This window comes from Streptopelia decaocto, assembly GCF_964273445.1.
Source record: "Streptopelia decaocto genome assembly, chromosome: 19".
Taxonomy (NCBI): Eukaryota; Metazoa; Chordata; class Aves; order Columbiformes; family Columbidae; genus Streptopelia; species Streptopelia decaocto.
In genome coordinates, this window is record NC_138674.1 from 646180 (window position 1) to 669625 (window position 23446).

General features: G+C 57.0%; 3 protein-coding genes across 11 annotated transcripts in view; 2 read left to right on the plus strand and 1 right to left on the minus strand.

The window, feature by feature from the left end:
* The first annotated feature begins 379 nt into the window (after nucleotides 1-379).
* Nucleotides 380-10112, plus strand: IP6K3 (inositol hexakisphosphate kinase 3). Of its 8 annotated transcripts, XM_082069315.1 has the most exons (7): nucleotides 380-422; nucleotides 539-637; nucleotides 3280-3572; nucleotides 6238-6445; nucleotides 6880-7052; nucleotides 7699-7874; nucleotides 8901-10112. In XM_082069315.1, exons 3-7 carry the CDS (start codon nucleotides 3374-3376, stop codon nucleotides 9369-9371), a joined length of 1227 nt encoding a protein of 408 aa, XP_081925441.1. In that variant the 5' UTR covers nucleotides 380-422; nucleotides 539-637; nucleotides 3280-3373; the 3' UTR covers nucleotides 9372-10112. The 8 variants fall into 8 exon arrangements, with proteins under 8 accessions (XP_081925441.1, XP_081925440.1, XP_081925439.1 ...); XM_082069314.1 differs by having other exon boundaries at nucleotides 406-637; XM_082069313.1 differs by lacking the exons at nucleotides 380-422; nucleotides 539-637 and adding an exon at nucleotides 644-969.
* Nucleotides 10113-10378: 266 nt separating this feature from the next.
* On the plus strand, nucleotides 10379-13934 carry UQCC2 (ubiquinol-cytochrome c reductase complex assembly factor 2). Its single transcript, XM_082069392.1, has 4 exons — nucleotides 10379-10566; nucleotides 12608-12682; nucleotides 12965-13034; nucleotides 13752-13934. The coding sequence occupies exons 1-4, from the start codon at nucleotides 10429-10431 to the stop codon at nucleotides 13844-13846; spliced, it is 378 nt and encodes a 125-aa protein (XP_081925518.1). The 5' UTR covers nucleotides 10379-10428; the 3' UTR covers nucleotides 13847-13934.
* An 823-nt stretch (nucleotides 13935-14757) lies between these two features.
* Nucleotides 14758-23446, minus strand: part of ITPR3 (inositol 1,4,5-trisphosphate receptor type 3) — a 35991-nt gene continuing 27302 nt past the window's right edge. For both annotated transcript variants that reach the window (XM_082069391.1, XM_082069390.1), the window contains 13 exons: nucleotides 23108-23194; nucleotides 22389-22499; nucleotides 21993-22185; nucleotides 20880-21005; nucleotides 20523-20695; nucleotides 20255-20419; nucleotides 19587-19779; nucleotides 19007-19102; nucleotides 18578-18702; nucleotides 17591-17756; nucleotides 16816-16976; nucleotides 15933-16094; nucleotides 14758-15618 (listed from right to left, as the gene is read on the minus strand). In XM_082069391.1, coding sequence (XP_081925517.1) covers nucleotides 15550-15618; nucleotides 15933-16094; nucleotides 16816-16976; nucleotides 17591-17756; nucleotides 18578-18702; nucleotides 19007-19102; nucleotides 19587-19779; nucleotides 20255-20419; nucleotides 20523-20695; nucleotides 20880-21005; nucleotides 21993-22185; nucleotides 22389-22499; nucleotides 23108-23194 — 1827 coding nt within the window. In that variant the 3' untranslated portion in view covers nucleotides 14758-15549. The remainder of the gene's footprint in view (nucleotides 15619-15932; nucleotides 16095-16815; nucleotides 16977-17590; nucleotides 17757-18577; nucleotides 18703-19006; nucleotides 19103-19586; nucleotides 19780-20254; nucleotides 20420-20522; nucleotides 20696-20879; nucleotides 21006-21992; nucleotides 22186-22388; nucleotides 22500-23107; nucleotides 23195-23446) is intronic.

Genomic DNA, 23446 nt, shown 5'->3' on the forward strand with positions numbered 1-23446 from the left:
GCTCACCTCAAAGGAGCAAGTTCTGTTTGCAGGACACTTGTGCGAGGCTGGTGATGGCTGGGGCAAAGCCCACGGTGCCTCTGGATTGGCTCCAGGACAAGGAGAAGCCCCGTGTGTTGTGGAAACTTCACTTGGCCTTGAGCTCTCCTTGGCCAGGGGCAGAGCGTGGGCTGTGCCCTGCGGGAGGCCCCGTGTCCCCTTCCCTGTCCCCTTCCCCCCGTCCCCTTCCCCAGCTCCTGGCAGCGCAGCGGCTCCCTGGGACATGTTTTTGGGTGGCGGGAGGACACCGGAACCTCCGCCGATGTCCCCTGTGACGGAGGAGACCACCTGCCCCGTGTCACTTCACAGGGACCTCCCGCAGGGTTCAGCGTTGACATTGCGGCTCCAAAGCAGCTCCGGGACACGAGCGGCGCCAGCGCGGGGTGCGAGGGGGGCGCGGGGCCGGCGCGGGGCAGCTGAGCCGCTCCCTGTGAAACAGCTGGGAACCGGGGCCGGGCTGTCCCCACGCTGCCCGTGAGCCGCTCGCTCTGTCCCGCAGCGTCGCGCTCCTCCTGCCGCCTCCCTGCCGCATCGCAGCCGCTGCCCCGTCCTCCCGCGCCGCCCCGCCGTGGTTTTCCCGCACAGGGAGCAAAAAGCTGTGGGTTTCATTCTTTTTTTTTTTTCTGGGGGGTAATAACTGTTGTTTCCCCTGAGAGCCGACGGCACGGGGAGCAGAGCGCGGCCGTGCTTTCCGGGAAGCCTCGCAGCGACCCCTCCTCCCGCACCCCTCGCACACGCGGCTTTGCCTCCCCCAGCACCCACGGGCGCCTCTCCCGCCGGCTCAGCCGCCAGCTGGACATTCCAGGCGCAGGGTCAGCTGATGGCACAAGCGCCCGGGGCTCCCTGCTCCCTCATTCTCAGCCTCCGAGCGCAGGGAGCAGCAGCGGGAACCGTGGAACGGGCAGCGCCCGAGCCCCCGCGCCCCCGCAGGTGAGCTCCTGGGCTCCTGCAGCACCCGCCTGCCCGGGCGCCGCGGATCCGGGCAGGAGGGGCCAGCGCTTGAGTTTGGGGAGCGAGCGGGATTTCCTCAGGAAGAACCAGTGCTTGATCTGGGGGAGCGGGCGGGATGTCGTCAGGAAGGCTCTGAGCAGAGCCGACCGGGGTGTGTAACGCTAAGATCAGACCGGGGTGTGTAACACTAAGATCAGACTGGGGTATGTAACGCTAAGATCATGGGCTGGCGCTCACAGAGCACTTGTTGTTCAAGTGATTCTGGTTTTAATATTCCAAAGCACTTCTGCTCGGAGGGCCCCGGCCCTTCGCGAGCCGCGGGCCGGTACCGTTTGCCCGTGTCAGACCCGGAGCCGCAGCCGTTCTGCTGGGATGGGACCGAGTGGCACTAACTAAAGATTAGGGAATTTAATCTGCTTGATTTCTTCTGGCTGTGTTTAGCATGGGGAATAAATAACTGGTTCAGCTCGGACTCTTTTGACATTTGGCCCTGAAGGAGGGCGGGAGGAGGTAACGGGACCCGGCACCCGTGTCCCCAAAAGCCCCGGCACTGGGAGATGCAGCGATGGGGCTGGGTCTGGGTCTGTGTCGGGGCAGCGATGGGGCTGGGTCTGTGTCTGTTGGGGCAGCGATGGGGCTGGGTCTGTGTCTGTCGGGGCAGCGATGGGTCTGGGTCTGTGCCGGGGCATCCATGGGTCTGTGTGGGCGGGGAGGGATGTTCTGGTGGCGCTGGAGATGCAGATGTTTTAAAGCATCTGGGGTTTGTTTTCTGGAGAGCGGAGTTCTCTATGCAGAGAAGCATTTTCCTTCCCCGATAGTTTCTGACTCAGCTCCATCTGCAGTGCCTGGGTTGCCTTGTTTTTTTTTTCTAGAGGAAAAATATCCAAGGTTCCTGGTTCTGAGGATACAGATTTATCTGTAATTCCACGTATTTTTAGTGACGTAAATATCGCGGGCACTGGCGGCAGCTCGGGCGCAGGGGTGATTTGTTTCGGGGGTGTCGTGTTTCAGAGCAGCTCCGTGAGGGTTTGCGGCAACATTTATCTGCTCCGAACGGACAAGCTGCTTCCGAGCAAACCCCAATGGGAAGAGCCCTTTCCTACCGCAGACCTGCTCTGGGTGCTGCTGAGAGAAACAATAGGAGCCTGAGCAAACTGTGGGTTTTTCCCCAACTCTCTTTGCGTTACCAAGGTCGCCGGGATTTTCAGCGTGTTGTGTCAGCCTTGGCCTGTCTCCGAAGCAATAAATACCCATTGGAGTCACGTTGCGCTCAGAGAGGTGCTGTGACAAACCCGCTCGCTTTTCGCTTTTGGCTTCTCTCCTTTTTTTTTAAGGTGGGGAGGAGAGAGAAAAAAACCAAACCCACACAACAAAGCTACGGCTTTCAATGCAGAAATCCTCTCTGAAAGTTGCCGCAACTTAACAAAATGGTAAATGCTTTCATTAACTCCTGGAGGAGCGCTGGAGAGCTCCTTTCTTCGCGCTGAAAGGCTCTCATCCCAGCGCCCGGCTTTGTTCCCACGCTGCCGGCTGGTAATTGTAGAGCAGAAATTCCTCCCCCAGGTGCGAGGGGATGAAATAATAGAAGAACGGGCCGGGGAGGTAAAAACCACCTTGAGGGAGGTGAGGGAGCGCTCGGTGTGTCGGGTGGGAGGGGCCCCTGTCCCCTCCTGTGCCTCCGTCCCACCGCAGCCCTCTCCTCCGGCAGACAACAAAAGGGGCTCGTGCGCCCGGGGCTCGTGCGCCCCCGCTCTAATTGCAGCGGGAAACGGAGCAGCCGCGCGTTGGCTCTTGTTGTGGAATACGCTGCATTTCGGGGCTGGAGCTCCCCGGCCGGGCTGCGGGATCTCTGGAAGGGGCAGGAGATGCTGCTGAGCCCATGGGCTGCATGGGGGGTGAGCTCGCACGGGCTTTATTCATAAACCTGCTTTGCAGGGACTGTCCTGGCTTGGGAAGGACTGAGAGCATCCTAACGCTGTCTCGCAAGGCAGCCTGGGGCTGCTTCACAGCAAGGGGTGTCCTTAATGCAGAGTATTAATAACCCAGCGCTGCTGGTGCTGGGGACGTCCCGATCCAGCAGCTCCGGTGAGGCCACAACCTTCACTTGGTAGCTTTGCTCAATCATTCTCTTCTGTTTCTTTTGCCCCAAACAGGTGTAAATCGGGTCTTTTCTGGACCCCACCTCTCAGCCCCACAGCACCCAAAGATCCCAACCCGCCACCCGGGGTGCCGCTGGCTTCGCCGTGTCTCGCCCCCCTTTCTCACGCTCCTCCATGCTCTGTTTTGCAGACACCGTCGGTGACAACCCGGAGCGGGCGCCGACTGCTCCGACCCCCCCGAGCCCCCGCCGCTGCGGAGGAGCGAGCCCCCGCCCGCCCCGGCCATGGTGGGGCAGAGCCCCCTGGACCCCGGCGCGGGCAGGACCCCCGTCCTGCTGGAGCCCTTCGTGCACCAGGTGGGCGGCCACGTGAGCGTGATGAAGTACGACGAGCACACGGTCTGCAAGCCGCTGGTCCCGCAGGAGCTGAGCTTCTACCAGGCGCTGCCCCCGGCCATGCGGCCGTTCACGCCGCAGTACAAAGGTGGGACGGGGCTGGGACGGGGCTGTCACCGGGACGGGTCCCCAGGCTGGGACGGGGCGGGGGCAGCGGGGGCCGCCGCTGGCTCTGGGCTGAGCCCCATCGCTCGGGCAGGGGGTGCAGAGCACAGGAGCGGGGCTGGGGGGGCTCTGCGGTGTCTAACGAGGGTTAATTGCACCAGGAGATCGTCCCTCTGGTCAGCCTTGCTAAAGCAGGGGACACGTTGTGTCAGACGGGGCTGAAACGGGGCTGTTCTCAGGTAGCAAAAAGCAGCACTTGGTGTCCGGGGGGTCCCAGCGCTTTCAAAGCCATCCTCCCCCCACCATTCCCTCTCTGTTTCTGCTTATCCTGCCAGACTTGTGCTGCTCATAGAGCTCCCGGCCCCGGGTTTTTGAGAGGCGAGGAGCTCAGCTGGCACGTACACACTTTAAATATCTTCTGGTCCTTCGTCGCGACAGAACTGAGCTCCAAGTGGCAGCTGCGCTTTCCATGCGCTTCCAACCCACCTCTCCCTTCCCAGAAAGCCAGGAGCCATCGCAGGGTGCGGAGCGATAGTAAAAAGATGGTTAAGGAAGACCACAAGTCTTCCCCTAAGCCATTTCGTGAGCCGGGGCCGGGCGCTGGGCGCTGGGCCCTGCTCTGGCTCTCTAATGAAGACGTTAAGCGGTCCCAGCTCGTCACTTCAGGGTGGCCTGGTTATTAATGCTTTTTTTGTCTTCTTTTTCTCTTCTATTGCAAGTCCCAGCGAGTTTTGTGATGAGGGGTAATTAAATAGCAATTCTTCTCTAATTTAGCATTGGGCACACACGTTTCTTATTCCAACCGTCCCAGCGCTGACTGCCGGGCAGATTAAAGAGGTGGAACATTTTCCCACGAGGGGATGGGGGTGACGAGCATCAGGGGGAATAATGCTGAGGTCTCCACCACCCGTGTCCGTGTTCCTCGTCTCTATTCTTAGGCTGCAGGAGGGGCGGCTGGGGACCATTATGTAACGGTGACATTATGTGCAGTGTTGATCAAATGTCACCATTCAACTCCAACACTGAGGCGGCTGCTTAAAAAATGTCTCCTGCTCACGTAAGCGTCCCAGGCAGGTTGGTGACCTTGGGCCGGGCTTTTCCCCCCCATCCCCTGCAAAGCTCTGCCTGCCCTGAGCTGAGCTTGCAAGGGGCTGCTGGACTTGCTCTCAAGCCCGTTCTGCTCAGATTCATATTGCACGCGGCAATAAATAAATGCACTTGTAAAATTAAAAATAAATCCGCGGGGGTAGAGCTACATAGCACAACGCTCCCGAGGATCACCGGGGCGCCGCTGGCACGGGGACAGCTCCTCAGAACACCCGCTGGTGCCAGGCAGGAGGGACGCGGCGCTTGGGCGGCACCACGGGGCCAGCACAGAGCAGCACCTGCCGCACCTCTGCTCCCGAGGGCCGTTTTCGGGCTGCGTGCGCAGGGTCGTGTCGCTGATAGAGTCACTTTGCAGGGGCAGGTCACCTGCAGAACCACACGGCAGCACGGCAGGAAACCAAAGCGCTTCCCAGGCTGAGATGCAGGCTTTGGAAGGCAGAGTTTCCGAGAGGATCACACTCCCCGGCAATTTAACTGCTCCTTCCTGCCTTTGAAAATCTCCCCATTAATATTCATTCTAATGTAAGATACTTAAGAACTCTTAGTTTCATGCTATATATAACTTTTTAGGGCCAGATTGTTAGCACTATGCAAATGAGCGCAGCTCCATTGACTTGCAGATATGTAACTGGGACAGTTTTTAAGGTTACGAGCTGCTGTGGCGCCGCAGCCCAGGCGGAGCGCTAGATCGGGAATCGAGGACTGTTCGCCTTGCAGTGACTTTTTAAAGATAAAAAGGCTTTGATTTAGGCAAAAGGTGCGCGGGCTCTTCCCCGTGCCCGCCTCCCTGGGAGCTCAGCCCTTCCCGGAAAGGTCAGAGCGTCTGGTCCGGAGCCGCGGCCGTTCCGGCGCTGTCACCTGAGACACGGCCGTCCCCGTGCCAGCGATGGCCACACGTGTGGCAGGGGACGGGCTGCGAGCCCGGGGTTCTGCTGCAGTCGGGGAAACCGCGGTGCTGAAATACACAACGGGGTTTTAAGCACTTAGGGTGGAAAGTCACAACCCGTGGTCATGGGCCTGTTCCCCCCGTGCGCGAACACCCGACACGTGTGGGTCCGGTCCCCTGGCAGCTCTTGGGGTGTTGGTCCCTGTGCTTGGGGACACGACCGTGACAACGTGTGGCATCCAGGTGGCGCCCACGCCGCTGCCCTCGCTCCAGGGCTCTCCAGTTAGAGGCGGCAGTTGGTGTCTTTGGAAAATTCCGTGTCCCCAACCCTCCCTTTGCTTCCTGCCAATGAACAGCATTCCCAGCCTTGACAAATGAGACTAAATCCCTTGTTATAAATAAGCCAGGAGCTCCCGGTCCAGCGTGGGGGGTCTTTTCTGGGTCATTCGTGGCACAGCAGAGGCTGCAGGGACGAGGACAAAGGAACGTGTTCCAGCCGAGGGTTAGTTGGACCTCAAACCGGAGTGGGACCAGGGTGAGCGGCCACTAAAGCAGGAAGCGGCTCCCGCCAAGCGCTTGGGAGGGCCGGGGCAGCCAGGGTACGGGAACCCGCGGTTCACCCTGTTCTGGTTTGTTTTTCCCTGTTTTGTCCCAGGCATTGTTTCTGTGCACCTCAAGAGGGACAACCTGGGCAACCCGCAGCTGCTGGCCAGCCCCAGCATGCAGCCCGAGGGCTGCGGCCGGCGCGACGGCGCCATCGACCCCTCGCTCGCCATATGGCACAAGTGCGCCTGGGCGGCCGGCGGCGACCGCGCGCTCGTCACCTGGAGCCACGCGCAGCTCAGCAAGAGCCTCAAGGACAGGTGAGGGTCTGGGGGTCCCGCGAGGAGCGACCCTCCGAGGGGAAACGGCCCCGCTCCGCTTCCTCCCTCCTCGACATCAGCCCCTCCAGAGTGGGAATGGTTCCTATTGCGGGACAGCTCGCCCGTGCTGTGCCCGTTAGGTAGATTATAAATAGAGATTTCTGGCCATTGACACCGTGAATGGCGCTTTTCACAGGAGCCGAGCACACTTTAAATTATAACGGAAGAGAATAGTGGCACCCAGCAGGAGCTGGCTGTCTGGAAATTACACTTACGGAGTAACAAAGGATCTCCGCGGGGTGGACACGATGAATATGTTTCCTTTGAGAGCCCCTGAAAATTCACCTTACCAGGTCTGAGGCTCCGCAGAGGGGCGGGAGGAACGTTCTCTGGAGCTCGTAAACCAGGCGCGTTCCTTTGTGTGTTCTGTGCAGCTGCCCGGGGACGCTGCTGCTGGGGCCGGAGCTGCGGCACCGCACGGACCCGCTGCTGGAGGACGCCAGCGGGAGCCGGACGGAGAGGAACAGCTCCAACCCCTGGGGGCTGCGCTGCCACCGGCAGCACCTCAGCCGCCTGTGCGCCAAGCACGGCGAGAACAAGCTGCACCGTATCCTCCTCCCGCGCTCCCCTCCGGCGCTTGGCTGCAAAGAACCGCTCGTAATCAGTGTATGTTTTATCGCACCCCTCCTCTGCCCAGCCCCTTGGAATATACAGAATATAGCTGCTGTGCTATCAGTTGGACTAGATGATCCAAGTCTGTCCCTTCCAACTGAAATATTCTATTCTATAAAAAATAACAAAAAAACCCACCTTCCCATAAAGGGCATTCAGCATAAGTCAAGGAGCCCCTTGGCATACATTTAAAAACACAACTATATAGGAATTAGCAGCTGCCTCGCTTTTATTTTCCCATTACACTTCATTGCCCACCAGCCACGTGAGTCACGGGGTTCCAGGAGCCCCCACGCCCACCGGAGCGAGCGCAGCGCGGGGCTGAGGCGCCGGATCCACAGCCCAGGGCCACCGTGTCGCTGGAGAATGGAGCTGGTGGTGCTTTCATTGTAGGACTGTACTACAGTAAATTAACAGAAATGGGCAGCTAGGGGCCTATAGCAGTGACATGTTGGTAAAATTGGCTCAGAACGTCTCGTTACGGTTGTGAGCTATTATGGAGAGCGTCAGCAGTCGCTGTGATTTAAAACCTCTTTCAATTAGAATTTAAAAGTATCGGGTTTCCCTTAACTCACGTTCAGAGTTTCTATTGCTTGAAAACGTGGTATCGAAATACAACTACCCCTGCATCCTGGACCTGAAGATGGGAACCCGGCAGCACGGCGACGACGCCTCGGAGGAGAAGAAAGCGCGGCACATCAAGAAGTGCGAGCAGAGCACGTCGGCGGCGCTGGGCGTGCGCGTCTGCGGGATGCAGGTGAGAGCGGCCTCGGCGCTCCTGGAGCCGGCTGGGGCTCTAAAGGGACCCCCGGTTGGTGCAAACTGAAGCAGTTTTATTCTCGTCTCCCACCAAGCACGGGCTGTAAGGACCGTCCTGTCCTCACACGGGAGAGGGTGCTCAGGGCAGGTGCTGGGACCAGCTCACCGCAGCTGAGTCTGCACACGGACAGATCGCCTCTCGTGCTCAGCTCTAACCTGCTGCACAACAAAGAAAACAGAGAAGCATCCCGGAGTCCCGCTCGCGCCTTCCTGGGCTGTCACTGCAACAGCCAGGGGTTTATTTTATGCTAAATATTATGGTTCCATTTGCTCAAAATCGCTGCGCTTCCTCCTAGAAACTGAAACCACATATTTGTTTCACTCACACTTCTCAAGCAGGTTTCAAAATGTTCTGCTGCTGCACCTGAAGGATAATTATGAGAATGATGATTATAAAGCACATACATAGCAGTGTAAACACCTGGTGTCAAACCCCATGTCCCTTTCTGGTCTCTGACATCCTTCTGTTGAGCAGATTATCCTTTAAATTACAACTGGTGTGCGAGCTAATTCTAAATCCCCTCCCTCATGTCTTAGTCGGTGTCACCAGAGCCCCATGTACAAATTCCTGTAAATTCCTGTCTGTCTTGTCTCTCGGTGCTGGAGAAAGCGGGATTATCGCTGCCCGTGCTGTGCATTGCGGGGGAGCCGGGCTGGGCGTCCTGTGCCGCCACGGCCGAGGGAGAACGGTGTAAATCACCAGTGACACAGTGTGATTTACAGCTGCTGGGTCCCACGCGGGGGTGATTTACAGCCGTACAGCAGCAATCCGCACTAGTGCTTTAAACGGAATAGTTTAAGTCTCCAGAAAAGCCAGAAGCCGGCAGTACATTGTCAGAACTGCTAGATATTGCTCGGCTGCACAGGATCTGTGTCCCATTGCTCACCTTTTATATTAGGGCAAAACGCAGATCTTTGGTGGAACAGAACGACTGAAGGTGGGTTGTTTCCGTCTTTCCTCCAGGTGTACCAGGCGGACAAGGGCCACTTTCTGTGCAGGGACAAGTACTACGGCCGGAAACTCTCTCCGGAGGGGTTCAGGCAAACCCTGCAGCAGTTCCTGTGCAACGGGAACCAGCTCCGCACCGAGCTGCTGGAGCCCATCGTGCTGCGGCTCAAGGCGCTGCTGGCCGTCATCCGGAGGCAGAGCTCCTACCGCTTCTACTCCAGCTCCCTCCTCATCATCTACGACGGGCAGGAGCCCAAGGAGAACGCGGCACCCTTGGGTAATCACCTCGGCTTCCAAAAGCCAAACTGCCCCACGTCCCACGGCACCAGCCCCTCCAGAGTCGACGTCCGGATGATTGACTTTGCCCACACCACGTTTAAAGGCTCCAAGTGCAACCACACCACGTATGACGGGCCAGACCACGGCTATATTTTCGGCCTGGAGAATCTCATCAAAATCCTCCAGAATATCTCAGAAGGCAAATGACAAATTCTGCGAGACGGCCCGGATTTGGTAGTGACCGATGGCCCTGAGGGACGGCGCCTGAGCCCGGGGTGCCGTGGCAGCACCCACAGCTGCTCGGGAAGCGCAGGATCGCCACGTGCTGTTACTGAACTCGAGCGGAAAGAGCAAAGAGCTGAAAGCACCTGCGATCAGCCACAGGATTTACTCTCCTTTCTTGTTTTACTGCTGCCCTTGATTTATTCGCGAGCCAAAGGAAGCGCTACTGGAAACAGTCTTAATGATAAAGCAGGACCCGCTCGCCCTGCGCTGGAGCCGAGATCTGTGCGCTTGAGCGGGACTGAGAGAACTGAGCGTGCTCTGCGTGATGAACCGCACGGAAAGACACGAGGGAGGCGGAAAATCACCCGATGGGGCGGGTGTGGAAACCCGGACGGGGCGAGCAGAGCATAAACTGAGACCAAACCCCGACCCCGCGGAGGTTTAACGGCCCTGCCGGACCAGCACAGGCACCTTTCTGGAACTTTCCACGGCAGAGGCTCCGTAGGGGCGGGAAGTACGGGGATGCGATGATGCTGTCAGGCATCAGCCACAAAGAACATTCACATCAAGGTATTTTTGCTTAATAAAAAAAGAAAAACGAAGAAAAAAAAAGGTGAGATTGAGTCAGGGACTAGATCTGAAAGGTCACCTGTAAATTCTTTGATACAAAGATTGTTTGTGTGTGTTTGGAAGAGACAATAACAAAAGACTCGGAGTAATGTTTACAGCTTTCGTGGGTCTCATTATTACTATGGAACAAGCACAATTAATTCCTGCGCGGTGCGGGCAACCCAGAGGAGGAGGAACCGCTACGGAGCCCCGCACCGCGGCGTGGGGACGGAAATAAACGCGTCCAACAGCTCCCGCCGCTGTGGTGTCTGTTCGGTTCGCCAGCCCCTCGGGGCCGCGGCTCCCCAGGGCGCTGCGCCTCTAACCGCCCCCGCCGCCACCTCCCCGCCCGCGCTGCACATGCGCGGCCCCGCCCCCCCGCGGCCCCGCCCCGCCCCTGCGGCCGCCGTAGGTCACGTGGGCGGCAGCCATGGCGGCCTCCAGGTACCGGCGGTTCCTGCGGCTGTGCGAGGAGTGGCCGGTGGAGGAGAGCAAGCGGCAGCGGGACCTGGGCGCGGCGCTGCGGCTGCGGGTGGCGCAGGCGTTCCGCGAGGGCGACAGCACGCAGGTGGGCGGCTGGCGGAGCGGCGGCGCGGAGGGCGGGCGGGGCCTGCGCCGCGCAGGCGCCTCGGCCGCGCCGGGTTCACGTTCTTCCAGGGGGGCTGCGGCGGGTTTGGGGCGCACCCCTCAGTTCGGTGCTGCACGGGGGTGTGTTCCGTGCAGCCCCCGCCTCGGGGCTGGCCCGGTTCCAGCTGGAGGCGGTTGTGCAGGGGCTGCGCTGGGAACGGGCCGGAGCGGTTCCCGGGGCTGCGCTGGGAACACCGGCCCCGCGGGGCGGGCTCCTCGCGTGGGAGAAGCGGCCGCGGCTGCCGGGGGCTCCAGCATTTTCACTCTGTTTCCAAGAACCGCGTCCCGAGGCTGCGGGAGCGGGAGAGCAGACGGGATTGGGCAGCACCGCGCGGGGCGGTGGGTGCTCGGACTCGCGTGGGCTGGATGCGCTTCGCAGGCCGGTCCAGCCCAGCCCGGTCTGTGGACTGTGGGTCCGTGGGTCCGTGGCCGCGGGGCGGGGCACAGAGCAGCACACAGCGCTGTGGGCGCCGCGGGGACGCGCGGGTTATAAACGGGGCTCTGGCTGCAGTTGTCACTGTGCCGGGGATTCAGCTTTGCTGCTGAGATCCGTTAGAGCCGGTGATGCTCGACGGGGGCTGCAGACCCTCACAGGCTGGGGGGTGTTGCTGCGGAATGTAAATGTGCCCTTTCTTAGCATAAAAACATTGTTCCAGATATACGTTTTCTACTTCAAGGGGCCATTATAGGCACCTAATTCTATATTGGTCACCAGAATTGTCTGTGGCAGACATTTCAGAAAGTGCTTATTGCGTTTTCATATGCTCAGCACAGCTGAATATGCCGCATCAATTGGCTGCAAGATCCCAAAGCTGCCACTTGTCTTGAACATCTGAATTGATGCCTACAGCACTGATGTCAATTTGTATGTATAAAGGCTTAATATAGCAAGGGGAAATGTCCTGGCAGACGGCAGGAGGGACGTCTGAGAAAGGAAGGAGAACCATCAAGGATACTTTATCAGTTTAATGTCGGTTTTATTCACACGGAATAAGATTTGCTGATTTTACAGGGGAGGAATACCATTTCTGCTACGCGTTTAATAGCTATTTCTGGTGTCATTACTGAAACATTAGCGGGGTCGTTTGAAACGTGACTGCAAGGTGTGCTGAGCTGCAGATCACCTGCAGTGTGACGGTGCTTCTGTCTGTCTGTCCGTCCTCGCTCCTGCAGACCCGTTACCTGTGAAAGGAGGCGCCGCCGCCCCGCGCTGAACCTGCGCCCGTGTCCCAAGGGCAGACGAGCGCGTCGCTTTATCCCGAGGTGTCACTGGCCACGCTATTCCTGTTCTTGTACCAGTTTTAGTCACTTGTTTGATGTCATGGAGCAGCAACGCAGAGTTCTGGTTGAGTTGGCTCCCTCGTAAGACTGAAATCCGAGAGGCCGTGCCAGCGCGGCTGCTGACCAGCACCTGTCCGAGGCACCGGCACCGCGCTGGGTGTTAACGAGATCTTTCCAACTTACTAGACCAGAATAGAAATCCATTTACCCTTCACAAGCTGCCCAGCGTCTTTCATGCTGCTTTTCTCTAATCAGTTATAAACTAGTTTAAGCCTGCGTCGGGATTTTGTAACTTCCATCCTAGTACATTATCCTGTTTGATACTTTAGAATAGAACAGTGAGACAAACTGGCCTTTAAGTGGAATTTCACAGCAGTGGCCAATAAACAGGACAAGGAAACTGTCCGGCAGTGCTCTCGTTAACAGTGTGTTCACAGTTGATCTGTCACATCTTTTTGAGCAGGGTTCAGGGCCATTCTGGAAGTGATGTGTCTCGTTATTCCTGCAGGCCAAGCTGGTGGGATGTGGAGGGGAAAGAAAATGTTCAGCGTTGTGGAGCAGCGTCCTGGAGCTGCCAGCATCGCACGGCGCTGCGGAGCCGCCGGAGCTGCTCCGCACTCTCCTCTCACAAGCCTAGAAATGATTTTTTTCTCCTATGGGGGTTTAAAATCCAACTGTGTGATACTTTTGTGCCTTTCCAGATTGCTGACCCTGAGGCCTGTGACCAGATGTACGAGAGCTTAGTCAGGATCCACACCAACTACTACAAAAACAAGGTGAGCGCTGGCGGCAGCCGCCGTCCCTCTCGGGCTGTCACCGCCCTCGGCCCGGCAGGATCTGGGGGAATGTGCGGCCGGGTGGTGCAGCACTGCCTGGCCTTTGGTCACTTGGGGACACGTACGAACAGCACAGGTGGTAGTTTATGCTGTAGATGAACGGAATTCATAGAGCTTGACTGAAAATGAGCTCAGGCTCTGCTGCGGTGACATTTTGAGCTGGTTTAGTGCACTACAAGTAACACCTTTGTCTCTCTCTCCTTCTCTTGCTCGGTTATGAAGTATCCACGCCTGAGAGACACGAGCTTCACTGGAGTGACGGTAGAGGATTGCAAGATGATCCTAGCAACAGGTACTAATTCTGTGTGTGGTCAGAGAATGAGTCTGAGCAGGAGTTCAAAGTACTTTTTGTCTTTGTGGTGTTCACCGTGTTGCTTCTGCTGAGCAGCTTTGACTGCGGGACAGAATGGGACAGCCGTGCAAGGGGGTGGGGATGTTTATTGAGGAATAAGGTCAGGAATATTTGGGGAGATCTTCAGTAATCTCTCAGGGCAAAAGATGGAGCGTATTTTGCACTGGGCAGGAACAGCAAAGGGTCTGCAAGGGCTCTGTGAGATCAGGTGGCAGGAGCTGTGGGAAAGAAATGCACGTTTGCTACATCATTCTAAAAATCCACAGCTTGTTTCACCATGTTCATATTCCCTTCAGTATTTCTCCTTTAGTGTGAGACTGAGGGCAAACAGGGCACCGCGAGGCGGAAATCCCCCCAGCCAGATCGTTTATTAAGTGCAGTGTGGGCAGCTTGTGCGGTTTGTTCTGCTCCTGTTCCAAACTTTGACTGCAGTGCGTGGAAACAGAATGTGAGGTGTGAGTGATAAGGGACTCCCTCCACAACTGATTGGAAGGGAAAACAAACTTGCCTCGGGCCTCGAAATAAATAGAAATTCATTAAGATGAAAAGTCAAAAGAAGGAAAATATATGTGAGGCAAAGCTGTTGTAAGAGATCTTGCATTCCTTTGCTCTTCTGTTCTCCTGATTCCCCATCTCTCTCCTGCTCTCCTTTTGCAGATGTTCTGAAACAGATGGAAGACATGAAAAAAGGGACGTGGAGAAAACTGCGAGAAAGGTTCTATGCCAAGAAGCCCGAAGAGGACTTGAAGTGACAGGCCAGCTCCCAGATCCTCAGCTGTATATACTCCTAAAGCACTGTATGTATGTTGCCATGATGAATAAAACCATTTATTCCTCTTAGCAACAGCATTTTTGTTCAGACCTGCACCTTACACCCTGCGTATTTAGTGCCCGCTCTTATTTCTTGAAAATCTTGGCCATAGCTTAAGAAGTCTGTGCCGCAAGCACATTGGAGCAACATAGGGCAGAGGAAGAAACATGGTGGTATTAGACCTGATCCTCTGTGCTGCAGGAAATGGAACAACCAGGAGATGCACAGGGCAAGGAGGTGTGACTGTGTGAGCTCTAAATGTGCTGGTGAAGGTCACAGAGGTGATGTGGAGGCAGCTCTGCTTGGGCAATTGAAGGAGGGGGAACTGTAATCGTCACATTTATTTTCCTTGTGAGAGGACCGAGGGTGCCTCTGTACCACCGTGACGGGGGAGGCGTGTAAGAGTTTGAGGTTTCAATCAGTGTGCTGCTGGTCGCTATAAAAAATCGCAAGTGTGATTAGCCAAGTGCTCTGGCCTGTGTTTATTCATTGTTAAAGCTTTAACGTTTGCATCGGTGTCTGTTGTAGCAGCGGCACAGGCCCGGAGCGCTCCAGGACTGCGCAGGACCGCGCTTGGCTCCCGGCAGCACCAACAGCTGCTCCTTTTTTGAACAGTGTTTTCCTGGCAAGTAGCGGAAGAATTGGAAACTTTGGGCAGGCACTAATCCAAAGCTGCGGCAAACAGGGCTGGTGTTGAAGGTTCTTCATGGTCGCATTCTTCATCTGACTGGGGAGTCGTGCGGCATCTTAACATCGCACAGCTGGAGCTGAGAGCTTGGGCAACACAGCCCTGCGTTGGCTTCAGGTCTGTGGGTTGTTCTGGTGTTTCTATTTATAACAGCTCCACGGCACTTTCTTTACCATGTTTGAGTTTTTATTATAACATGACTTTGTATTTAATTTAGTTAAGGCAATTTACACTTTAGTTCATAAGTAACGACAATAACAAAACAAAACAAAAGTAAAACATTACACCAGAGATGAAACTAAAACACAGGACACCCCTTCACAGTGAACTCCTGTAAACCCGCAGCCGCCGCCTCCTGCTGCCCAAATATCCGCGGTGCACAGAAGGCTCGTTCACACTAGTACAGACCTGGATACCCATCTGGTGAGTTAAATTCAATCCATCTCCTGGAGTTCAGCTCCTCTTTCCTGCGGCACAGTGACGAACAGAACTCTTTAAATGGAGAGGGATCAGCATGGAGCAGGGACAGCAAATACGGTGGCTGGTTTGCAAAGATCCAGGGGTACTAGTGCCACTCTGGGAGCAAGTTAAATATTGCAGCCCTACAGCTAGTTGCACCACCCCGAGGTGGCAGCCATGGAGATAAAGATACAACCCTCCACATTTGCAAAATAAAGAGTTATTGCAATGAGGAACCAAAGTCCTGTATAATTTATCTTCCTACAAGGGCATCAGAGTAACTTGTGGGTCCAGGTGTCGTGAGGAATCCTGGCCGGTCCCTGGGTCCGGAATTGCTCACAAGCACCGAAGGAGAGCGCTGGCCGCGGCCCTTCCCCGTGCTCCCCGTGCCCCGCGCTGGGCAGCGACGGCCACGCGGGGACCGCAGGAGCGAGCGGCCGCCGGAGCCGACGCGTCCGTGTCGTCCCTCGGTGGCGAATCCGGTGCTGTTCGCTGCCTCAGTGGTTCATGGTGTTCTGGACGTCCACAAAGCCCATCCGTTGTCTGCGCTTGCGTTGCTCTGTCATCTGCGGGTCAAACAGGGACACGAGTGAGGCAGGAAAGCGGGACTCGAGTCACTAACGTGCTCCTCGAGGCTGCTTAAAGCATCTGCCAGAATAGCTGATGAGCAAGTTGAGAAATAAAAAAAGCACATGTCCCAAATGTTCCTGAACCCCCCCGAAAAGAGCTGCAGGAGCCCTTTGCTTTGGATCTGAGGCTGTTCTGGCCAGGGCTGGTTCTGCCTCCTGTTCCCTGCGATCGGTGTCTATTCTGGTGAGGACAATGAGTTTCTGCAGGCAGGTGTTGCTCAAGTGCTCCTATTTTTACACTTATTTAGTACCTGTTCCTTCAGCTCGTTCAGCTGGGAGGTGAGGTGGGACACCAGCTTCATCGTGGTGTTGAGTTTGTCTTGAAGATTCCGGATCTCGTTCTGCTCCCCTTCCCCCTCGTTGCTGACCAGCGACATGGCGCGCATGCGCGGGAACCAGTCGAGGTTCTTGTTCTGGAAAGGCAACCGTGGAGGGTGAGGAGGAGGGAGGAGACCTGGTGGGGTTTAACGGGGACCCTGCCTGTGTGTGGGGATTAAAGGAGTTCTTGGGCTGCTCTCGGCTGCAGCTTTGCAGTTCCCACGCGCAGGCCCTTGCTGGCTCCTTCCTGCAGCCTCCTGCGCTCAACTTAAAGTTTTTCTTGTCTAGATTTCCTTTCCCTCCCTCCCTGCCTTGAAATAACCTTGAAGTCCCACTCTCTACCGTGTGCCTCTGCCCTTGGGTCAATCCGTAAATAACACAGTACAAAACATCAAATAGACAACATGGTGCTGGCTGAGGTTGCAAAGTGAAAATAACCAGCAAAGAACAGACTAAGGCAACAACATCATTATTAAATATTTTCCAAAAGCTCCTTCTCAGAAGTGTTTTTCTTTGGCAAGCCCTTTCTTCTCCAACATCCCCCCTGGGGCAGGCAGGTTGTGACAGCGACGGAGCTGCCCTGGGAGGACCCGCACCTGGAGCAGCTGTGCCATGTACCTGGAGCAGCTGCACCGCGTACCTGCATCATCTGCGCCACGTACCTGCATCATCTGCACCACGTACCTGCATCATCTGCGCCACGTACCTGCATCATCTGCACCACGTACCTCGATCATCTGCACCACGTACCTCGATCATCTGCACCACGTACCTCGATCATCTGCGCCACGTACCTGCATCATCTGCGCCACGTACCTTGATCATCTGCGCCACGTAGCTCTCGGGCCCCGTGTAGTCTGTCTTGTTCTTCACCCGCACCAGCACGATGAAGTACAAGTAGTTCCACATGTTGTGCTCGTATTTAATGTGCTCCTCAAACGACACCGTCTTGTTGTCAAACTTGTCCCTTTCCAGCCCTGGGAAAGGCAGCGGGAAGACGTGAGCAAACAGACGGGAGGGTACAGATCATGGCACCTCTCCCAGGTGTGACTTTCAAGAAGTGCTTTTAAATAATTACTTGGCATTTAGCACACAAACAGCATCCACAACCAGGGGAAAACAAGCCAGTTGTGTATTCAGGAGAATTCCCTTTCAAGTACTACCAGCTATGCTTTCTGCTTATGTATCAAAAAGCATAAAAGGCACCCAGTGGATCTTTTAAGAAAAAAGCAGCTGGACTTAGTTTTTTTATTCCCTTTTTTGGATGACTATGAGCATTCCAGAACATTTTCTTGTATTTTACTTCCTTAGTAATACGGTGCTTTTTTCTCCACTGCTCAGGCGGTCTCAGCAGTGGGGGGTGCACATTGAGGACTCCAAAGGTGGCATTTGACGTTACCACCTCATTAACAGGAGGTGAGGAACACCGCAGGCAATTTCCCCGCTCAGCTCGCGTCCCCGTTTCAGCCCCCCCGCGCTGCCCTGACCCACCGCTGAGCACGGTCACATTTTGCTGCGAACCGAATCAAACCCAGAACCCGGTTGAAGCTCCTTCCCTTCGCTCAGCCCCAGCAGGAGCCCCAGCGCTCACCGCAGATGAAGCAGGTCGTCTTCAGTATCTCCTCCTTCTTCTGCTTCTCGCTCCTCAGATCAGCAAAAGTGTCAATAATGACCCCAAAGATGAGGTTAAGGACGATGATAATGACGATAAAGAAGAAGAGCAGGTCGTAGACAACCCGAGCGGGAAACAAGGACTCCTGTCATGGAAGAAACGGATAAACGTGTCCCTGGCACCTCCAGCCCCGCCAGAGAGGAGGAACAAAGGGTGCGATGGGGAGAGGGGAGGGAAGCGCGGGGACAGTGCGGGGACAGCGCTGGTGTCACCGTTCCCAGGGAGGAGGGTGGCTGCACAGCGGTAAATGCAGCAGGACAGGGCAGAAGAAACAGTAAATGCAGCAGGACGGGGCAGAAGAAACAGTAAATGCAGCAGGACGGGGCAGAAGAAACGGCAAATGCAGCAGGACGGGGCAGGAGAAACAGTAAATGCAGCAGGACGGGGCAGAAGAAACAGTAGATGCAGCAGGACGGGGCAGAAGAAACGGTAGATGCAGCAGGACGGGGCAGAAGAAACAGTAGATGCAGCAGGACGGGGCAGAAGAAACAGTAGATGCAGCAGGACGGGGCAGAAGAAACGGCAAATGCAGCAGGACGGGGCAGAAGAAACGGTAGATGCAGCGGGACGGGGCAGAAGAAACGGTAGATGCAGCGGGACGGGGCAGGAGAAACGGTAGATGCAGCGGGACGGGGCAGGAGAAACGGTAGATGCAGCGGGACGGGGCAGGAGAAACGGTAGATGCAGCGGGACGGGGCAGAAGAAACGGTAGATGCAGCGGGACGGGGCAGAAGAAACGGTAGATGCAGCGGGACGGGGCAGGAGAAACAGTAGATGCAGCAGGACGGGGCAGGAGAAACGGTAGATGCAGCGGGACGGGGCAGGAGAAACGGTAGATGCAGCGGGACGGGGTTGGAGAAACAGTAGATGCAGCGGGACGGGGCAGGGGGAAGGGTCCGAACTCACGTCCTTGGACGGCTTGCGCAGAATGTCGCCCACGCCCCCGCCGTTCCTCAGCCCGTGGTTCAGGACGGTGACGATGCACATGAGCAGCGTGTCACAGGCGCGTTCCCACTGCTCGGCGGCTGTTTCTGGAGCACCAGAATGGGAAATAAAAGTAAAACCCCAGCGCACAGCCAGGGCAGAAGTCCCAGCTCCTCCAGCTCGGCTCGTGTTTGGCTGAGCGCTCCCAAAGCTCTTGCTTCCTTTATGACTAAACTGAATCTACTTCAACATTTAATGCCAGGGTCAGTGCAAAATTTGCAGGTCTCTTGCCTAACGTGTGCCAGAGAGTGGGATGTTTGTTTCCACCTTTGCAAAGCTGGGATTTCCTGAGCTTGCTGCCAACCCGGGTGGCTGACCAGCAGAGCTGACCTTGCCCGTGCGCTCGCTTACCTTCCAGGGCAGTGGGCACAGCCGAGCAGCTGATCTTGTCCCCGCTGCACGACTCCATGAAGGTCTCCATGTTCCTGTGCATCCCCAGGGGGTCGTCTGCAGGAAACCATCAGCCTCGTCAGGGCACCCGTGTGCCTGGGCAAAGCTCTTTGCTGCTGCCCTGCATGCTCAGCAACTGCCTCCTCCTGAGCTTTCAAGCTGCTTTAAAAAGAGTCGTTTCCCATTCTCCTGGCCTTTTTTAGGCTTTGAATCTTTTGCTCTAACAATGCTAAAACTCCATTTGTAGCTGCCCACCCTCCTCTCCACCAGCACCCCAAACCCCGCTCTGCAGCACAAGGTCCCTAAGGCAGCACAGGCAGCTGTTGTCTCCACCAAGCCCCGAACCCAGCGTGACGGGGGGTTGTGCACACACCCACACCCACACACACCCACCCACACCCACACACACCCACCCACACACCCACACCCACCCACCCACCCACCCACACACCCACACCCACACCCCCACACCCACACCCACGCGTGCTGTGGCAGCAGGAGCAGCAGGGCCCCGCGCGGCCCCGCTCCGGGGCTGCACAACCTGTGGCTTTGCCGGCCGGCAGCCGGTCCACCTCCAGGATGAAGTCGTCCTTGAGGAACAGGAAGCCCACGATGGAGAAGAGGTAGACGAGGATGAGCGCCAGGAGGGCTGTGAGCAGGATGGAGCGCCCGTTCCGCGTCACGCTCTTGATGACGTTAAACAAGGTCTCCTCGCGGTAGATCAAGTCAAACAGCTGAAGGGACACAGGAGCAAAGAAATGCCACAGGGTGCTTTTCTTGGTAACGCCTGGCCTACCTACGTCCCCTTTCATCCTGGATCACTCAGCAGACCCTGACTAACTTCTGCATAAAGCATTGAAGTTTCCCAGCTCACTGTAGGGAAGCAGAGAAGAATGGACTGTGCACAGCAGGAGAGCCAAGAACAGGGCACACGCACCCGCCTGTGCCCTCAGCAGCTCACGCTGTTCCCAGCTGACCCAGATAACGTGCACAGTTGAGATGAGAAAGAGAGAGACAGCAAAAGAGTGCGGGAGAGACAGTAACAGATCCTGGTGCAGGCAGAAAGATCGGCCAGCGCAAAGATGCGAGCACAGCGAGCTGTTCTGGCTGCTGTTATCAGTCCGCCCCTGGAAGGTGTCGCAGGAACCTTCCAGCATCTAAGGGGCAGACAGGCCCCCTCCCTGCCCCAAACAGCTGCACTTAACCTACCAGGATGCTGTAGAAGAGCTCGTGCACAAAGAGTCCCAGGACGCTCGTCAGGATGTAGCCAACGTGGTAAAGAAACTCCACATCCATGATCATGGCCTTGTAGCCCCGGATGAAGGTGCCGCGGTTGCCCACAAAACTCACCACAAACACGATCTTGTTGGCCAGCTGGGGAACAACCAGAGACGGGGAGTGGGGTTTGCCGCACCCCGCGAACGCAGAACAGCCTCCGTGGGCGGCTGCGCTATTCTTCCAGCGTTGGAGAACTTACATTGAGAGCTCCCAGTATGTTCAGAGTGAGTCCGATGCCCAGGTAATAGATGGAGCGCAAGATCAGCGCCACGAGCAGCGGCCTGACGCCGTAGCGCTTAGTGAACAGGGCCATGATGGAGAAGCAGATCAGGATCCAGAAGAGCAGCGAGATCAGGGGGGAGTCCAGCACTCCTGGGAAGAAAACACCCGCGGCAACTGAATGGCATGAGACTAAATGCTGTTACTGTCCAGGGAAAACCAAGGTGCTGGCCAGGAGGCTCCACAGCTCAGGGGTAGAGCCCTGGTCTAGTTAGACCAGAGGTCATGAGTTCATAATCCCACTGGAGCCTCAAACACCAAGTGCTGGGGCACTTACCCATGGAAGTGGCTTCAACATAGGGGTAGAAGAAAGCAATGATGATGTTGATGAAGACGGCCAGGTTGAAGGAAATGCTTCCCCAGAGCGTCATTCTGCGGGAGAACCAGTACATCAGCGGCATGCCTGCGGGGAGAGAGGCGGACACGGGGCTCAGCAACCTCACGCCAGCCAGAACGTTTCGTCCTCCCAGCCACCCGCAGAGCCCGGCTCAGCACAGCCCGCGGCCAGAGCGACCCTCGCCTCCCACTGCCTCCCAAACCTTAACAAACACTCCCTCCTCATCTGCTGCAACAGGAGGGCGAGTTCAAAATGTCACTGCTCACATTTCTTGGCTTCTCAGCCCTTTGACCTGCTCTGGCACCTTGGGATCAGATCGGCTCCATCTCCTGCCCATCGCCCACCTCCCGCAGCCTCGTGTCCCCAGCAACAGAATCTTTGTGTTTTCAGCCCTGGTCCCGGGGGAGCCCCAGCCAGCAACTTCCCATCCACACTGGAAACATGTTTCCTGCCCAGCTCCTGGGGCAGTTTTGACTGGATCTGCAAGTGTTTTCAGAGCTGCCACAGCGCTCCTTAGCTGCTCTGCAGTATTTACAGTGTGACTCCATTAAGCTCCTGTTATTTTAAGCCAGGATTTCCGTCCTGGTGCAGCCCTGAAAGCACCTAAGCAGCTCTGCGAGGTGCAGAGAAACAACTTGATTTCCCATATGTAGCTGCTAGATCCTGGCTTAGGAGAAGGCAACGGCAAACACATGAAGAGGGGACTTTCCAGGGGAAGACACGTGCAGGTGTAATCCCAGGGAATGTGCTGCAAGACGCATTTCAGGCTACCGAGGAACTGCACTAACAGGCATGGAGGAGACACGTCTTGATTAACCTCCACTCCCTACAAACTGCCCAGCGGGTTGTGGAGCACAGGGAGCTCAGAGCTGCTGTGTCCAGAATGCAGCGCGGGTTTGCAGCCCTTCCCAAGCAGGGCCACCTTCCTGGGCCACCTTCCTGGGCCACCTCCCAGGGCCACCCCCCAGGGCCACCCCCCAGGGCCACCGCGGGGGCTGCTGGAAGTGCCCGTGCTGGCCAAGGGGTCCCAAGGAAGGTCTGGTTTGCTCTTACTGCGCAGCTTCTTCTGCCACTCCATCTCGTTGTGGAGGAAGGACGACTGGTCGAAGAAGTCACTGACTTTGCTGCCCTGCTCGTCCTGCTCCGTGGTGGTGAAGAGCCGGTACTTGGTCTCCTTGGTGAGGAACTCGCAGATGCCGGGCACCGGGAAGATGATCTGCTCCATGCTGCGGTCCAGGCGCACAATCTGCAGGCGACGGGGAGGTGCCCTGAGCTCCGGCCCCTGCCAGGGTGGGCTCCTCTCCTGGAGCCGGCCGTGCCTCCCGCTCCGCTGGCTCCAGCAGCACCGGCCCCTCGCCCGGCACCGCGCGTCCCGCCCGCAGCGGCCGCCCCGGCGCGGGGGCAGCGGCGCGTGGCACAGGCACACGGCCCCACCGCCGGCCGCCTTGCCTCGATCTGCGACGTGTGCTTCTCGTAATACGCCAGCGGATCCTCCTCCTCCTCCTGCACCGGGGCCGTCGACTTCAGCATCTGCGTCAGCTGCTTGTTGTTGAGGCTGAGCTGGGGTCGGGAGAGGAGAGAGGGTGAATATGGGCTGAGTCGAGCCTGACTCTGCACTGACAACAGCCTCCCACATCTACCAGAGCTGATGAGGTTTTGGGAAAAAGCAAATGAATTAAAGGTTCCTAAAGGGGCATGAGCACTCCCTGAGGTGACAGACATTAGATTCCCCACAATAATTACATCCAAATGCTGCTAATCCACAAATTACAAATCAATGTCCATGAAACCCCAGGGAAATCATATTACTGCTGAATCTCGTTCGGAATCTAAGGCACATCGGCAAGAAATGACGGCGAAGGACTCGGCCCTTCCTTTGCTAAGAGGAAGGGGACAAAGCGGGTACGAGCAGGACCCCACCGGGACCACCAGCCTGTCCCGGTGGCGAGCGGGATGTCACCCCATGGCTGAGCCCCACAAACACAGCTCGCCGGAACGTGTGCACGTGCCTTCGGGCTTGTGGTTTGGCTACAAGGGCACTGATCAGTCTGTCTTTAGTCCCCCTGGGGAGCACCAAAACCCATCAACTCTTAACTAACTAAACCCCGGGTGGGAGGAGCAGCTCTTTGCAGCTGCTGCTCAGGACTGGGGGGGCTCTGCCTCCGTACCATGGACGAGATGCCCTCCTCCTCCTCCTCCTGGATGCGCTTCACCGGCTTCAGGAGCTGCTGCAGGGACTTGTTGTGTCGGGACAGCTGGAAGAAGGACAGCGATGGCACAGCTGGTGAGCGGCCACTGCGCACAGGGAGCGGGATGTGTGGCGCTCAGGGGAAAGGGACGTGGGGCGCTCAGGGGACAGGGACGTGGGGCGCTCAGGGGACGGGGACGTGGGGCGCTCAGGGGAGAGGGACGTGGGGCGCCCAGGGGAAAGGGACGTGGGGCGCTCAGGGGAGCGGGATGTGTGGCGCTCAGGGGACAGGGACGTGGGGCGCTCAGGGGAGAGGGAC

What these genes read in the sequence shown, in the direction of transcription:
- UQCC2 (XM_082069392.1), top strand. Translation starts at nt 10,429, where the DNA reads ATGGCGGCCTCCAGGTACCGGCGGTTCCTGCGGCTGTGCGAGGAGTGG. An exon ending in GCGAGGGCGACAGCACGCAG is followed by an intron (nt 10,567 to 12,607) that starts GTGGGCGGCTGG and finishes GTGCCTTTCCAG; the next exon opens with ATTGCTGACCCTGAGGCCTG. An exon ending in CCAACTACTACAAAAACAAG is followed by an intron (nt 12,683 to 12,964) that starts GTGAGCGCTGGC and finishes TCGGTTATGAAG; the next exon opens with TATCCACGCCTGAGAGACAC.
- IP6K3 (XM_082069315.1), top strand. Translation starts at nt 3,374, where the DNA reads ATGGTGGGGCAGAGCCCCCTGGACCCCGGCGCGGGCAGGACCCCCGTC. An exon ending in GTTCACGCCGCAGTACAAAG is followed by an intron (nt 3,573 to 6,237) that starts GTGGGACGGGGC and finishes GTTTTGTCCCAG; the next exon opens with GCATTGTTTCTGTGCACCTC. An exon ending in TGCGCGTCTGCGGGATGCAG is followed by an intron (nt 7,875 to 8,900) that starts GTGAGAGCGGCC and finishes TCTTTCCTCCAG; the next exon opens with GTGTACCAGGCGGACAAGGG.